Source organism: Siphateles boraxobius, unplaced genomic scaffold, assembly GCF_051911475.1.
Source record: "Siphateles boraxobius isolate OS27281-9 unplaced genomic scaffold, OSU_SipBor_1 46, whole genome shotgun sequence".
Classification (NCBI taxonomy): domain Eukaryota; kingdom Metazoa; phylum Chordata; class Actinopteri; order Cypriniformes; family Leuciscidae; genus Siphateles; species Siphateles boraxobius.
In genome coordinates this window covers 17,446,651-17,461,748 of record NW_027509097.1, presented here as the reverse complement: position 1 = coordinate 17,461,748, position 15,098 = coordinate 17,446,651, and the positions used below count along the sequence as shown (strand labels likewise).

The following is a 15,098-nucleotide window of genomic DNA, read 5'->3' as shown; positions in this document are numbered from 1 at the left end:
AACCATCTTGTTTGGAGTGTCTGTTTCTTTACAACATTCTGTGGCTCATAAAGAATTCCACCTCCACGATGAGACGAGTGTCATCCATGTCACCTTGATTTGAGTACTTTTCTGTCCATCAGCCTGTCACGTGATTAGTGATTGACCGATATTTTTTTTTTAAATAACCGATTATTTGCATGTTTATGTCCCCGATAACCAATATGCAGAACAGATATTTATTTACTGTTATACTCCTGTTTTTGACAATAATTAAAACACAGCAGAACAACACACTGGGGTGGGGGGGGGATCTGCAGCCGATCCGCAGCCGTCCCGCTGTTGGTGGAAATCCACTGGATAATACTTTTTTTTTGTGAGCAAATACAAGAGCAAAAAAAATGTATTCAGTGCTTTTATTTCCAACATGCACTCATTCTTTCTGTTTTATTTAATTCATGTAAAATTACATCTTTATTGGAACAGGACATGACGGATTAGGCTACGAGTTTGTTTCAATTTTTTTTAGAGCCAACCTGCATAAATAAACTACATATCAGGCTTTTATGTCTCAAATCTCATTTGTGCATAAATGTCTGTTATGTTAAATAAAGTTGAATAATTGAAGCAAAGCAAGTAGTAGCCTACATATAGCCTAGGGTACTTTACCTGTGCACGCAGTTATCTCGTCTCTCCTCACTGTAGAACATATTACACTTATGCGTATATTATGAAATTATTAAAATTTCGTGTCAATACATGTTAATTTTAGTGCAAACAATGCGCTGTGGCTTTGATTCAGCGTGTGCAGCACAGCAAAAATTGAATCAGTGCGGAAACGATCGCTGCACTGCGCACCGTAACTGGAACACACCTCCGGACCGCATCCGCGTGCAGTGTGAACGCTCTAACCTGTATTGGTATGGAAAAATATACCAACCACATACGCACTGCAAACGGAGTATGTGTGAAAAAGACGTTAAGCCTCCTGTCCATTGCACACGGCATTCGGACACGACTGTCGGAATTCACCTCCTAGTGGCAACTACACGGAACTTTCATTACGATCAGGTATTCCCACACAGACTAATTTGTGGCGGTGCGCCACAGAATCAACCGGCCGCATAATGCGCGTTTCGTTATAAATCTTTTTAACGCTATTTAAAACACGCAGCGTAATCGTTCAGCTGCATTTCCTTTCCCTGGTCTCCCTCTTTTCTTCTTTTCTCTGTCATTCATGTTGTCATTGTGTTAATGTTGGAGTCCTGACCCGACCCTTAGCAAACAAGCGATTGTGCCTTCTTTAGAAAGTTAACTACTCGCATGTTTGCGGTAAAATGCAGTTGTGTTGTCGAGGTCAAAATATGTAGCAGCTGTGAATCAAATAAACTTATTATAAATAATGTTGTCATTTTTTTACTTTTACACTGAATGTTTGCTGCTTCAATCCAGATGAGTATTAAAAAGTATTTTCCACAACTAAAAAAGGCACGTGTTGAGGATGAGGATTAGCCTGAACCGGAGGTATCATTTTGAAACAGAGCTGAACAGTCCGACCAGTGTAATTGTAATTAATTGATATTTTCAGGCGTCAACCAGTGCTGCTCAAGCAGAAAGACAGGGTCAGGGAAAGAAAGAGATATTCGTTAGGCATAGGGCTGGGCGATAAAACGATAACGATAATTATCGCGATATAATTTGTCTTCGATTAAACGATATCAAGAAATGTTGAAATGCACCATGAAATGTGGGATATACATATTGAATTGTATTATATTATTAATGTAGACAATGTATTAAATGACTAATGGAATATAATGACAGTATTTATTAATGTATTTAGGCTACTTTTTTCATACAAATACCATAGAAACCATAAAGTTACATTTTGCCATGATCGTGAGGTGCTATAGCTATATGCTATGCCTGGTTTTATCTGTGGTTATCATGATCTAAATGCATAATACTGGATGACCAATGGTTAATTTTAATAAAACTCAAACAGTCAGAATATTACATCTTACCAAATAATTTTTATAACAGATGTTACTGTTTCTGTTAATGAACATAAATTTAACATAGTAGTATTAGCTTGAGTTAGGATGCTGATTTACTGTCAACTCACTGTCAAATATGCGTTTCGAGACAAAACATGTAATATTAATATTGCAGCCTGCACTGCAAACTGCTGAAGATGCATGCCACAGGGTTCCAGACTGCGACCATATGCGACCAATTTTTGAGAATGTGCAAATAAAATTTTTATGTGGTCGCATTTGTGCGAGTGCATGGTCATGTACTCAGTTAAATTCACGCATGCACCATAGAACGCCGTTGTATCAGCAGCTGCTGCAGTCCGTAACTTACGTTCAAAATGAACGAGTATCATGAATCCATTTTCCAAACGGTGTTTTTGACTTATCCTGAATCACTACGGTACGCCTATAATAAGTGTTTATTCTGACTATTTTATCCCGGGGTCGGCTCGGCTGCGGAGTTGCCAAGTGCCTGCTTGACTCGCCATAGACATTAACGGAGAGAAGTAGCTCCGGCTACAATGTTCTTCCGCAAGACACTTGCAGTTTATTTATTAACGAACGTACACGCGCATTGCACACTGATGGTAAATTGTTACATTTACTTGAGTATTTTTTTGGGGGGAGAAATTGTACTTTTAAGAGTAGTTTTAAATGGGGGTACTTTTACTTTTACTAGGGCTGGGAGGGTTACCACATTACCGCGATACCGCGGTCACGTGACTACAACCGCGGGTCTAAGCTCGTCACCGTCATCACCGCAAAAAATAAATAAAAAAAACCTTGGTCTGCACATGTGCACGTTGTGTCTAATGACATGGATTCATTGATTCTAATGACATTGTGTCTTGCATGGATTTAAGGTTTTCTAAACAAAACTTATCAAAAGATGGAGCAAATCCGATCTTTCGCGAGTTGGGAGCGCAATGTTCCATGACACAATAACATTCCATTTGTATTAGAGATGCGCGGATGGGCTATTATTATTTCATGCGCAACCGCATCACAAAACTACGGAAGCCATAAGAGGCCATGGAATGTTATTTTTTTCTATCTTGTTTTCTCGAGATCCGGACTCAATTTTCTCGTTATCTCGAGATAACAATTTGTTTCCTTCTCTTAAATCCTGAATGCATGATATTGTGAAACGAGAATGCAATACGCATTAGTGTTTAATCACGACGAAAAATAAAAGTAACTAGGCCTAAAACATGATTTATTGGAAATATATTAAAGTTGAAACGTTTAACAGCCTTACTAAACTGTATTTCCAAAGGTGACATAAGAAACCAACTATTTTAAAATAGCCTCAATGGAAACTGTTAACGTTTTATCTACACTAAAGAGGCCGTTAGGATTTTTTGTCTTCTGTAATTTCTGAGGCAAAGTTATTATTTATAAATCTATAGATTTAAACCATTTTTTTGACTTTTCTCCGCCTAAGAAAATAATTAAATTACCCTTAGACAAAATCAGTCGATAAAGACATTGAATTTTAAAATGACTTACCATAAACCTTTTTTCCTTGCTTCTGAAGCGGCTGAGAGGAAAATTGCGCCTGCTCGTTCAAGTGTGTCACTGTCGTCGTTTACTCATGAGCGTCCGGCGCTGCGGCGCATGCGCAGGGAAGTGAAGACTAGAAGTCTAAACTATCTATTTGTCACGAACACACACACAGACAGCGTAGATCCAATTGCAGGTATTTATTAAAAGGGGTAATCCGTACTCACATCCAGTCCAGGCAAGGGTCAAATTCCAACACAGACAGTCCAAGAATAAACGACAAAACACGAGAAAGAAGCAACAACAGGAACGGAAGTGTGGGGACATTAAACAACGAATCCGTACACATACTAACACAGACAGGGAATATATACACAGATCTAACAAGACTAACAATGAACAGCTGGGAACAATGATGATGGGGAACAGCTGAGTGCAATGAACTGATGAGTGACAGTGACAGACAGAATGCTGGGAAATGAAATCAATAGTGAAGGACACCGTGATAACGAGGACCTCTAGTGGACACCTGGGGAACACAAACCCAACACTGTGCCATAACCCCCCCTCTACGGAGCGGCTACCAGACGCTCCAAGACAAAACACACAACACAAGAGTTCAGGAGGGAGGTGGAATGGTGGAGGATCAGAGGGAGGGATGGGGGGCCAGGTCCATGAAAGGGAACAGAAACAGGGGGTGATGGTTTAGCCGGGGGCCAGGGCGAAGCAGACAGTCCATCGGCCGGCCAGGGCGAAGCAGACAGTCCATCGGGCGGCCAGGGCGAAGCAGACAGTCCATCGGGCCGCCAGGGCGAAGCAGACAGTCCATCGGGCGGCCAGGGCGAAGCAGACGACCCATCGGGCGGCAAGGGCGAAGCAGACGACCAATCGGGCGGCCAGGGCAAAGCAGACGACCCATCGGGCGGCCAGGGCGAAGCAGACGACCCATCGGGCGGCCAGGGCGAAGCAGAAGACCCTCATGAACAGACATGCACTGGAACAGGCACTGGCTTTGGAACAGACATTGGCTCCAGCTCTGGAACAGGCACTGGCTCTGCCTCCGGCTCTGGAACAGACATGCACTGGAACAGGCACTGGCTTTGGAACAGACATTGGCTCCAGCTCTGGAACAGGCACTGGCTCTGCCTCCGGCTCTGGAACAGGCACGGGCTCTGCCTCCGGCTCTGGAACAGGCACGGGCTCTGCCTCCGGCTCTGGAACAGGCACGGGCTCTGCCTCCGGCTCTGGAACAGGCACGGGCTCTGCCTCCGGCTCTGGAACAGGCACGGGCTCTGCCTCCGGCTCTGGAACAGGCACGGGCTCTGCCTCCGGCTCTGGAACAGGCACGGGCTCTGCCTCCGGCTCTGGAACAGGCACGGGCTCTGCCTCCGGCTCTGGAACAGGCACGGGCTCTGCCTCCGGCTCTGGGACAGGCACGGGCTCTGCCTCCGGCTCTGGGACAGGCACGGGCTCTGCCTCCGGCTCTGGGACAGGCACGGGCTCTGCCTCCGGCTCTGGGACAGGCACGGGCTCTGCCTCCGGCTCTGGGACAGGCACGGGCTCTGCCTCCGGCTCTGGGACAGGCACGGGCTCTGCCTCCGGCTCTGGGACAGGCACGGGCTCTGCCTCCGGCTCTGGAACAGGCACGGGCTCTGCCTCCGGCTCTGGAACAGGCACGGGCTCTGCCTCCGGCTCTGGAACAGGCACGGGCTGTGCCTCCGGCTCTGGAACAGGCACGGGCTCTGCCTCCGGCTCTGGAACAGGCACGGGCTCTGCCTCCGGCTCTGGAACAGGCACGGGCTCTGCCTCCGGCTCTGGAACAGGCACGGGCCCTGCCTCCGGCTCTGGAACAGGCACGGGCCCTGCCTCCGGCTCTGGAACAGGCATGGGCCCTGCCTCCGGCTCTGGAACAGGCATGGGCCCTGCCTCCGGCTCTGGAACAGGCATGGGCCCTGCCTCCGGCTCTGGAACAGGCATGGGCCCTGCCTCCGGCTCTGGAACAGGCATGGGCTCTGCCTCCGGCTCTGGAACAGGCATGGGCTCTGCCTCCGGCTTTGGAACAGCAGACACTAGCTCCGGCTCTGGAACAGCAGACATGGGCATGTCCAGGTTCTGAACCAGACGCTCCAGATAGTCCAGATCCAAGAAGGCAGACGGCACTGGCTCTGCCTCCGGCTCTGGAACGGGCATTGGCTCTGCCTCCGGGTCTGGAACGGGCACTGGCTCTGCCTCCGGCTCTGGAACGGGCACTGGCTCTGCCTCCGGCTCTGGAACGGGCACTGGCTCTGCCTCCGGCTCTGGAACGGGCACTGGCTCTGCCTCCGGCTCTGGAACGGGCACTGGCTCTGCATCCGGCTCTGGAACGGGCACTGGCTCTGCCTCCGGCTCTGGAACGGGCACTGGCTCTGCCTCCGGCTCTGGAACGGGCACTGGCTCTGCCTCCGGCTCTGGAACGTGAACAGTCTCTCGCTGGGCAGACGTGACGTGAACAGTCTCTCGCTGGGCAGACGTGACGTGAACAGTCTCTCGCTGGGCAGACGTGACGTGAACAGTCTCTCGCTGGGCAGACGTGACGTGAACAGTCTCTCGCTGGGCAGACGTGACGTGAACAGTCTCTCGCTGGGCAGACGCGACGTGAACAGTCTCTCGCTGGGCAGACGCGACGTGAACAGTCTCTCGCTGGGCAGACGCGACGTGAACAGTCTCTCGCTGGGCAGACGCGACGTGAACAGTCTCTCGCTGGGCAGACGCGACGTGAACAGTCTCTCGCTGGGCAGACGCGACGTGAACAGTCTCTCGCTGGGCAGACGCGACGTGAACAGTCTCTCGCTGGGCAGACGCGACGTGAACAGTCTCTCGCTGAGCAGACGCGACGTGAACAGTCTCTCTCTGGGCAGACGCGACGTGAACAGTCTCTCGCTGGGCAGACGCGACGTGAACAGTCTCTCGCTGGGCAGACGCGCCGTGAACAGTCTCTCGCTGGGCAGACGCGACGTGAACAGTCTCTGACTTGACAGACGTGACGTGAACAATCTCTGACTGGGCAGACGGGACGTGAAGAGTCTCTGACTGTGGAGACGGGACGTGATACATCTCCCTTTTACCTCCTCTGCGGCGACCTCCACGGGTCCCACGGAACTTTACCAACCGGGTCCCCTTAAACAACTCCCTTCTCTCCCGCTCGGTGGCTGGGGAAGAGATGTTGCAAAACATACCGCTGGATCTTGTGACGACGGATTCGTTCTGTCACGAACACACACACACAGACAGCGTAGATCCAATTGCAGGTATTTATTAAAAGGGGTAATCCGTACTCACATCCAGTCCAGGCAAGGGTCAAATTCCAACAAAGACAGTCCAAGAATAAACGACAAAACACGAGAAAGAAGCAACAACAGTAACGGAAGTGTGGGGACATTAAACAACGAATCCGTACACATACTAACACAGACAGGGAATATATACACAGATCTAACAAGACTAACAATGAACAGCTGGGAACAATGATTACGGGGAACAGCTGAGTGCAATGAACTGATGAGTGACAGTGACAGACAGAATGCTGGGAAATGAAGTCAATAGTGAAGGACACCGTGATAACGAGGACCTCTAGTGGACACCTGGGGAACACAAACCCAACACTGTGACACTATTAGTAGAATCAACTAATGTTTTTATTTTATATCAGTGCATTGCCACCATGCCATTAGTTTAATCAACATAAACTAAAAACATGTTAATATAACAATATAATGTTTGATCTCTTTTATCTGTCAATTTTGATTGATAAAATAGATAATAGACAAGGCCTACTCCTGGTCCTGGATCCTTCAGGTTTTGAATGCCTACACTCTAAAATTTTTTTTTTTTTTTTGACACACTGACATCAATAATCAGCCTGTGAATCTCATCAATGGTGACAATAATAACATGTTGCAGTGCATTTTGGGTGCCACCAATCAAAACGTATGATCTGAAACGTCTTAATAATATCCTTTTCCTAATGGAACATTCTGTTTGTCACCATTGTTGAGATTAATACACTGATTCTTTATGTCTGTGCCTAAAAAGAAAGTTTTTTTTATTAGAACAACTTTTAAGAAATCCTTTGGATTGTTTAGAATTTTCTAGATCTTGTACTGTAGAATCACTGTGATGTTGAAATCGACATTATACATTTAAAGTCAGAGATTAGGCTCTAAATGAGTTTTGTGATGCAAGTCGAGTAATGATTATGTCAAAACATAACCAACAACATCAGATCATCTTTTGTCTTTGATCATCTGGCAGTTATAACTGAGATACAACTGCCAAACAAAATCTAATGTTAACAGTTTAAGGGTCACGAGCCCAACTAAAGCAAACACTGATCACCATAATGGTGGCTTAAACAAAACACCACTTTAGTTGGCTGAACTTATTGGATGTAGTTTACAAAACTTAACTTTAGTTGGCCGAACCCAACAAGCTATGTTTAGTCAACAGAAAATATTTAATTGAAACAACGTTCGTTCTATTTCAAGTCCAGCCTACATGCAGGGGTAGTCAGCACAACACAAAAATTTAGTTTCCGCAACTTAAATTGGGCCAACTAAAAGTTTTAGGTGCAACGTGCCACTAGAAATGTTTATGTTGGAGTGGCATATTTTTTTTTACAGTGTAGAAAAATGGGACTGGTGGGATTTGCATCACTGCTTGTGAGTATCAAACAATATAGCACAACCTATAGTCTAGTTCACAATCAAATGACATTAATTAATTTATTCTTTGATTAATTGTTCACAAAAAAATCACAAAAGTTAGCAGATTTAATCTGTTTGATGGATAATTCACTGAATGAACTCACCGAATCAGTCAGCGTGGACACTGAATAACAACATGACATGAAAGTTCCATATCATAATTTCTTTAATATATCCATTAAGCTCAAATATGATGTGCCACCAAGGAGTGCACCTGAATCTGTTTCAAATCATAAGATCATTAACAGAGTGCACATGAATTAAATTAGACACTGTATCAAACAAGGTAGGTACACATCCTATGCAGTGTAGAGGGCCCTCTGTATGACCAGAGTTGGGAACCACTGCTTTAGGTGATTTAGCCTGACATCACCCCATGGAAAGACAAATATAACTGAAAAGTTAATCAATAATATTTCAATGAGAAACACATTAGTCGTTACCCTTGAATAGAGCACTTACATGACTAATAACATCTCATACAATCATGTTTCTGAGAGATGGAAAAGCCAGTGAATAAACAAGGCCCTTCACAAAAGGTTGATGCACTCTGGAGAAAAAAATGTTATCCAAATATTATATTTTGAGCCTGATACCCTACACTCATTAAACAGAATAGATAAGAGTTCTGTTTACAGTGGCAACACATTTGTGCTGTGAACCGGTGACCCTCTTATACGGCTGAATGTGAGTCACCAGGTGTTCAGGGAACATCGCTGTGTTCTTACTGCTTCACACAGCAAATACTCTAAATTTTAGATTTCAATTCATTTTCTAGTTTGAATTTCTTTCCTTACATATACTTGCCGCATATTCATTTTTAAAGTATAATTTACCCTATCTATTTCTAAATGCATGTTATTGATCTTGAATCGAGAATGATTAATCCATGCATTTTATTTTTGTTTAAATTTGTTTTGACGTTATAATTTTAAATCAAAACCTTCTTGCATTATTTTATTTCACTTGGGTGTATGTCAAAATATGAGGAAAAATATGTTGCAACTTTAGTATTTAAACTGGTGAACAAAACAATCAGGACCCTATATTCACAAACTGTGATTATGTGTTTTCACATTGTAAATCTAGCAACACCTTTATATTTACTTTTTTTATTGATTGTAGGTTTATATCACTATGTTGTGTTTTTTTTTTTTACCTTGGGATTAAATTACAGAAAACACTAAAAGCACTTTAGGTTAGCACTGCTGTGTGAGTGTTTCTAATACAACAGCCGAGGAAGTGACTGCAAATTTAACATCTTTCTCTTGTTTGACCAACGTAATTGTCACAATTTCCCCTGTGTTCTGTGTGTTCTGTGTTATAGGACTCTTATTGTGAAGTGCATTTTATGTCTCCATTGTTTCCTGTGTCCTCTTCCTGTGGTTTGTTCCTGTTTACCTTTGTTTCTATAGCTGCCTTGTTTGTTGCATGACAATTCATTACACACCTGTTCCTTGTTAGCCACTTGTTTTCCACTGTATACACTTAAAAATAAAGCTTCCAAAAGGGTTTGGTTTGCAATGATGCCATAGTAGAACCATTTTGGGTTCTCCAAACCTTTCAGTGAACTGTTCTTAGTGTAAAGAACATTTTAATTATCTACAGAACTTTTTTTCTACTATAAAGAACCCTTTGACCAATGGAAAGATTCCATGGATGTTAAAGATTCTTCATGGATCCATCAATACAGAAACTTTATTTTTAAGAGTCATTCGATAATCAGTCGATAATCGAAATCTTTTGCGGTTACGTTTACTGTTAGGTTTTATGTTTCTTGTCTGGATCTCGCCATACCTTTTTGGATTTGGATTTTTCATGTTTGTATTATCTTTGTTTTTGTGAATTCATCAATAAACTGCTAAAAATATCATCACCTCTCCTCTTCCCTGTGTTACCGTAACAGTAATAATTCTCACAATATTTTTTTTCCTATATTGGAAAGTTATGAAAATGCTATTGTGGATTTTCTCTTTTGCTATTGGGGCAAACGGGAGTGCAAAAATTATAATTATAACTTTTTTTAATAATTTTTTAATTTTTATAATTATAACTCCGGAAATGTGAAAAGAGTCCATTTGCATTACTTTCATATTTTATTTTAGGTGCAATATATTCTTTTTTTCAGTTCATGTAAAACTATTACATGAATCAGATGTTCAGTGAGAGACAGGGTCCTGTTCCTGCTTTTATGCACCCAGCCCAACAGAGGGGCTATTGAAATGATAATGTGACCTTTCTGTTGAAGCTCCACCAGGATTACATCTGCTACCACTGCTGTGATTGTACTCAATTAGTATGATTGGCAATAGACAGCTTTGATGATGCGAAAATTATATATATATATATATATATATATATATATATATATATATATATATATGTGTGGATTTCTTATTAATGTTATTTTACATTCATTATATCAAATCATAAGTCTCAACATGCGGTATACTGCTTTCATTGTCATGTAACTTATAGTAGCCCCAAAAGTATTTGAACACATATATGAATGTCATTACATTACATTACAGAAAATATTAAACCAAGTGGCATTTATCACGATAAAAAAATGTTATTAGCACACTTTTAATGCAAAATATTGTTCATTAAAATTCAAACAAAAGTATTCTAGTTGTAAAATATGACAGAAACATGTCCATTGTTGCTACATAGGACATCTCTGTGAACTTGAGGGGACTGATTTTTATACATAAACTGAAATGTCCTTAAGGTCTGTTGTCAAAATCAAAACAGAACAAACATGGGAAATGAAAATAGAAAAAATTTATTTCGTAACTTGAGTTCTTAAATGTGAAAAAGTCACATCTAAAACGTGTTTGTTTGAAATTTCGTTATCTCTGTCAGTGCCACGAAATTCTGATGTTTTATGAGTTACTTTAATGATCGTTTTGGGTATTAATACACCTGGATGAGTTTCGATGAGGATCCAGCTTTTCTATCGCCCACAAGTGGTCACATATGTACCTACATGTTGTTTGCCATTAGATATATTTATTAAGCATCCTTATCATTGTCATAATTAATCCAATAAAAAGCAGCACATCAGTGCAGCTGATCTATAAAGCATGTATCCATTTATCCAATAGTATTCTCTATTAATGTGATTCAACCTAAACGTATGTCGATAAATAATTAAATAAATTTATTATTTCTAAATCTCCCTGAATCGATTATTAAAATTATTATTATGTTGTTTACTGGGGTGCAGTAACGTTAAGTTAAACATTTTATATACCAGTTTATTGAAAACTGGAAGACCTTCGTTTTCGATGGTCTTCACACGCCTGTCTTCTCTGTGGTATCCGTCCGCGTGGAACTATATTGCTGTGTAAATATGAAAATCACTGCTTGAAACACACCTCGGGCACCCAAATCAATTTGGGAAACACTAGTATAAAAGCATAAAATTAGTTTTATGCGGTTTACAAAATATAATAATTTACAAAATTTGTCAAAAAAACAACGGCGGATTGTTTTCAGCCCTTCCACTAAATTTCATTCTGTGTAGCGGAAGTTCATTTACAACTCCTTCCGGTCCCCTTGCTGGTAAGTTGGTGCTGTATTTTGTGAGTAATTTTGTAATTTAGATACATATCGAGTGCAGAAGTCTCTCATTAGCATTTGTCTGAAAGAAATCTGCACCAGAAATGTGCACAAATTAAGGTAAAAAGTGAAAGTCTTGAGTTTTGCATGTGAAAAATGTCTTGGACTTGGTATTGGGTTAGCAGCCGGCTAGCCAGTTAGCGACAGTAGGCTCTTTCTTCTGTAAATGGCCTGGTTGTGTTGCTAGCTTATTCTATACTATTATAAACAAATTAATTTTCGTAAAAGTCCCTGTGTTCCGGGCAGCTCTGTTATAGATAGGTTAATTTAGTTTTTAATATGAGCACTTTGGCTCGAGCGCGTCATGTCAGTGAGCGTGACTGCAGTAGGCGTGTTGTTGCAGTTTGGCGCGCCCATCGCTTTTCCTAAACTAGAGGTGAACTTCACTAAAACACTTCGTGAGTAATTGTGCTGGATGAGATGTTATTTTTGTTTTAGATTATTGTTGTTTGCTCTTAATAGTTTATATAAACACACTGTCACGTCACGTTTGTTTGTATGTTTACATAGCGTTTTAAACAACAGATTGCTTCAAAGCAGCCTTGCAGTAATAAACAGGAAAAAAGCTTCAATGTTGCAAAATTATTATAACGATTAAGCTGTTCTGCAGAAGACGATGTAGTATCATTATTCAGCTCAAACCCCAATTTAAAAGGCAGCTTTATCATTTCCATGTATAGAGACCCAATTTTTACCAATTTGAAAAAAATACCATTAAAATGTGTAAAATAAATATTGAAAATATATTCTATTATGTATGTTACATTATTAAAATAAATTCTACTTACTATAGTACTGTTCTGTTAGATGTTTTTTATTTAAATAAAATGTATATTTCTTCATTTTAAAGTCACAATATGTAAGATTCTTGGATATTTTGAATATTTAAAATATCCAAAACCACTAGAATAATGTTATATTTTGTTTCCTTGTGTAACATTGTCCCAAATGTTTCAAAGAAAGTTCTAATTCCAGAGAAATCAGCTATTTGAACCAGTGTAACGGCCTGTGTCATTATCTTGCTTGTCAATGAAAAAAAATCTGCGCTACCTTTTCCTTCAGTAGAAACCATGGAAACACCAAAGGCCCTTTATATATTATGCATTTTATTAGACAGGTGAGCAACTGTTTGGATACATTTATCGACAGAAAACGTATCATTGTTATAGTCTTATTGTTTGAATCTCTCATTTTCTTGATTTACTGCGAGTAACATGTTTGTACCATGCTTCAGAGGCCACACTATTTTGTCAAGTGAATAAAGCATAATCAGAAAGATCTATATTTGTAGAAAATAGGAAGTAGCATTGCATGCCATTTAGCAACATGACGAGTCATCCAGCTTTTATTTATTTGATATTCTAATATTGATCTAGCTCACTGCAATGTGCATAATGAAAACAGCAACGCAAAATGTCCTGCACTGCTTCATACCACAGTAACGTTAATAAAACTTGAATGCATTAGCTCAGCCATGAACATGATTTCTGCATGATTCCCGTCTGATTGCTTTCCATCAGCTGTGTAGGTGAAGACGACAACTCCCATGATTCCACGCTTATTCACGGCGTCATCAAGATACGCCTTAGTTATTGTTATAAGCGACCTCTAGCGGTGAAACTTACATAATGTGCCTTTAATATGTTTCTTATTTATTTTAATCAAGTTTATTTACTTATTTATTTTATAATTTTATTTATTCTATTTTATTATTATTATTTGAATAACTCTTTTACAGAGCCCCTAGTCCCCGAACCCCATTTTGCTGTAGCAAAAGGAGTTTACTTACAAAGTACCATGGTAATACAGTTTTTTTGTGTGTAGATACCATCGTGCTTTTTTGACATGTAGTATCATGTAAATACCATGGTACGTGAATTTGATAATAATTCAATACCACTGCATTTGTAGAATCCTGATTTTGTACTGAAGTATCATTACTGTTCTTGATTGTGCAAGGCTGTATAGTAAAATTGACCATTCCTCTTGTTTACTCACCTAAAGATTACATGAACTTCTACTGAGACGAGCGCAGACATTAGTCTGCCCCTATACAGCGCAATCCTGTCTATCCCGGCCGCCACCATGTCTTTCGTCCCCACCCCTAGCCCCACCGTGGTGGATCAGACCACCCTCATGAAGAAATACCTGCAGTTTGTGGCGGCACTCACTGACAACAACACGCGTGAGTCTATTTCCTTCTGCTTCAATACTATGTTACTATGTTAGATGAAAGTGTTAACTCTGCTTACTGGTGTGTTTTTCCTTCATTTAAACATCAGCGGATGAAACCAAACTGAAGATGATGCAGGAAGTCAGTGAGAATTTCGAGGTAAACTCTTATATTTTACTTATGAAAAGTTTGAAATGAAAGCTGCTTTTACGTAGTAATTGATGTTAGTCTCTTCCTTCTCAGAATGTCACATCCTCACCACAGTATTCTACTTTCTTGGAGCATATCATCCCTCGTTTCCTAACATTTCTGCAGGATGGAGAAGTGCAATTCCTTCAGGAGAAACCAACACAGGTGTGCTTTTTGATAAAAAAAATATTGCTCTAGTCATCATCAATGCCTCGTTCCTGGCAATTAAATAAACTTGTGGGTGTCTTTGAATTTCATTATAGCAATTAAGAAAACTCGTCCTAGAGATCATCCACCGAATCCCAACTAATGAACATCTGCGTCCCCATGCCAAAAACATCCTCTCTGTCATGTTCCGCTTCCTTGAGGTCAGTCTTTACCTGAATGTCACAGTTCAACTGATATACAGAGATTCTATAAAATAGCTGTATAATTCTCATTTTACAGAGCATTTTATTGGATAAAAGTTTGTAAATGCCACTACCTGCAAGAGGGACATCATTTTTGTTCTGTTTTTACATAAACATGATCAGCAGAGACACAATGATGAGAGCGATGTGCTTTAGTCCGGGCAATGGTACTGTGTGTGTGTGTGTGTGTGTGTGTGTGTGTGTGTGTGTGTGTGTGTGTGTGTGAACTCTAAAGTACCAATAAGCCTGGGCGCTGAAAGTAAAACTGATAAGATCTGAGTGTCCAAATGCTGATCTGTGTGGATTTTGAATTATAATACACTAGCATATAGAATACAGTTCAGTTTGTCTGTAATCTTTTTTTTTTTGATAGAAATTAATACATTTATTCAACAAGGATGCATTAAATAGATAAAGTGTCAATACAGGCTTACATTGTTTA

At 41.1% G+C, this 15,098-nt stretch overlaps 1 protein-coding gene across 2 annotated transcripts in view; it reads left to right on the top strand.

The window, feature by feature from the left end:
- Nucleotides 1-11,798: 11,798 nt before the first annotated feature.
- trrap (transformation/transcription domain-associated protein) overlaps nucleotides 11,799-15,098 on the top strand; it is a 93,425-nt gene continuing 90,125 nt past the window's right edge. For both annotated transcript variants that reach the window (XM_077201122.1, XM_077201121.1), the window contains exons 1-5: nucleotides 11,799-11,827; nucleotides 13,889-14,069; nucleotides 14,167-14,216; nucleotides 14,301-14,411; nucleotides 14,510-14,614. In XM_077201122.1, the coding sequence (XP_077057237.1) occupies nucleotides 13,970-14,069; nucleotides 14,167-14,216; nucleotides 14,301-14,411; nucleotides 14,510-14,614 (366 nt within the window). In that variant the 5' untranslated portion in view covers nucleotides 11,799-11,827; nucleotides 13,889-13,969. The remainder of the gene's footprint in view (nucleotides 11,828-13,888; nucleotides 14,070-14,166; nucleotides 14,217-14,300; nucleotides 14,412-14,509; nucleotides 14,615-15,098) is intronic.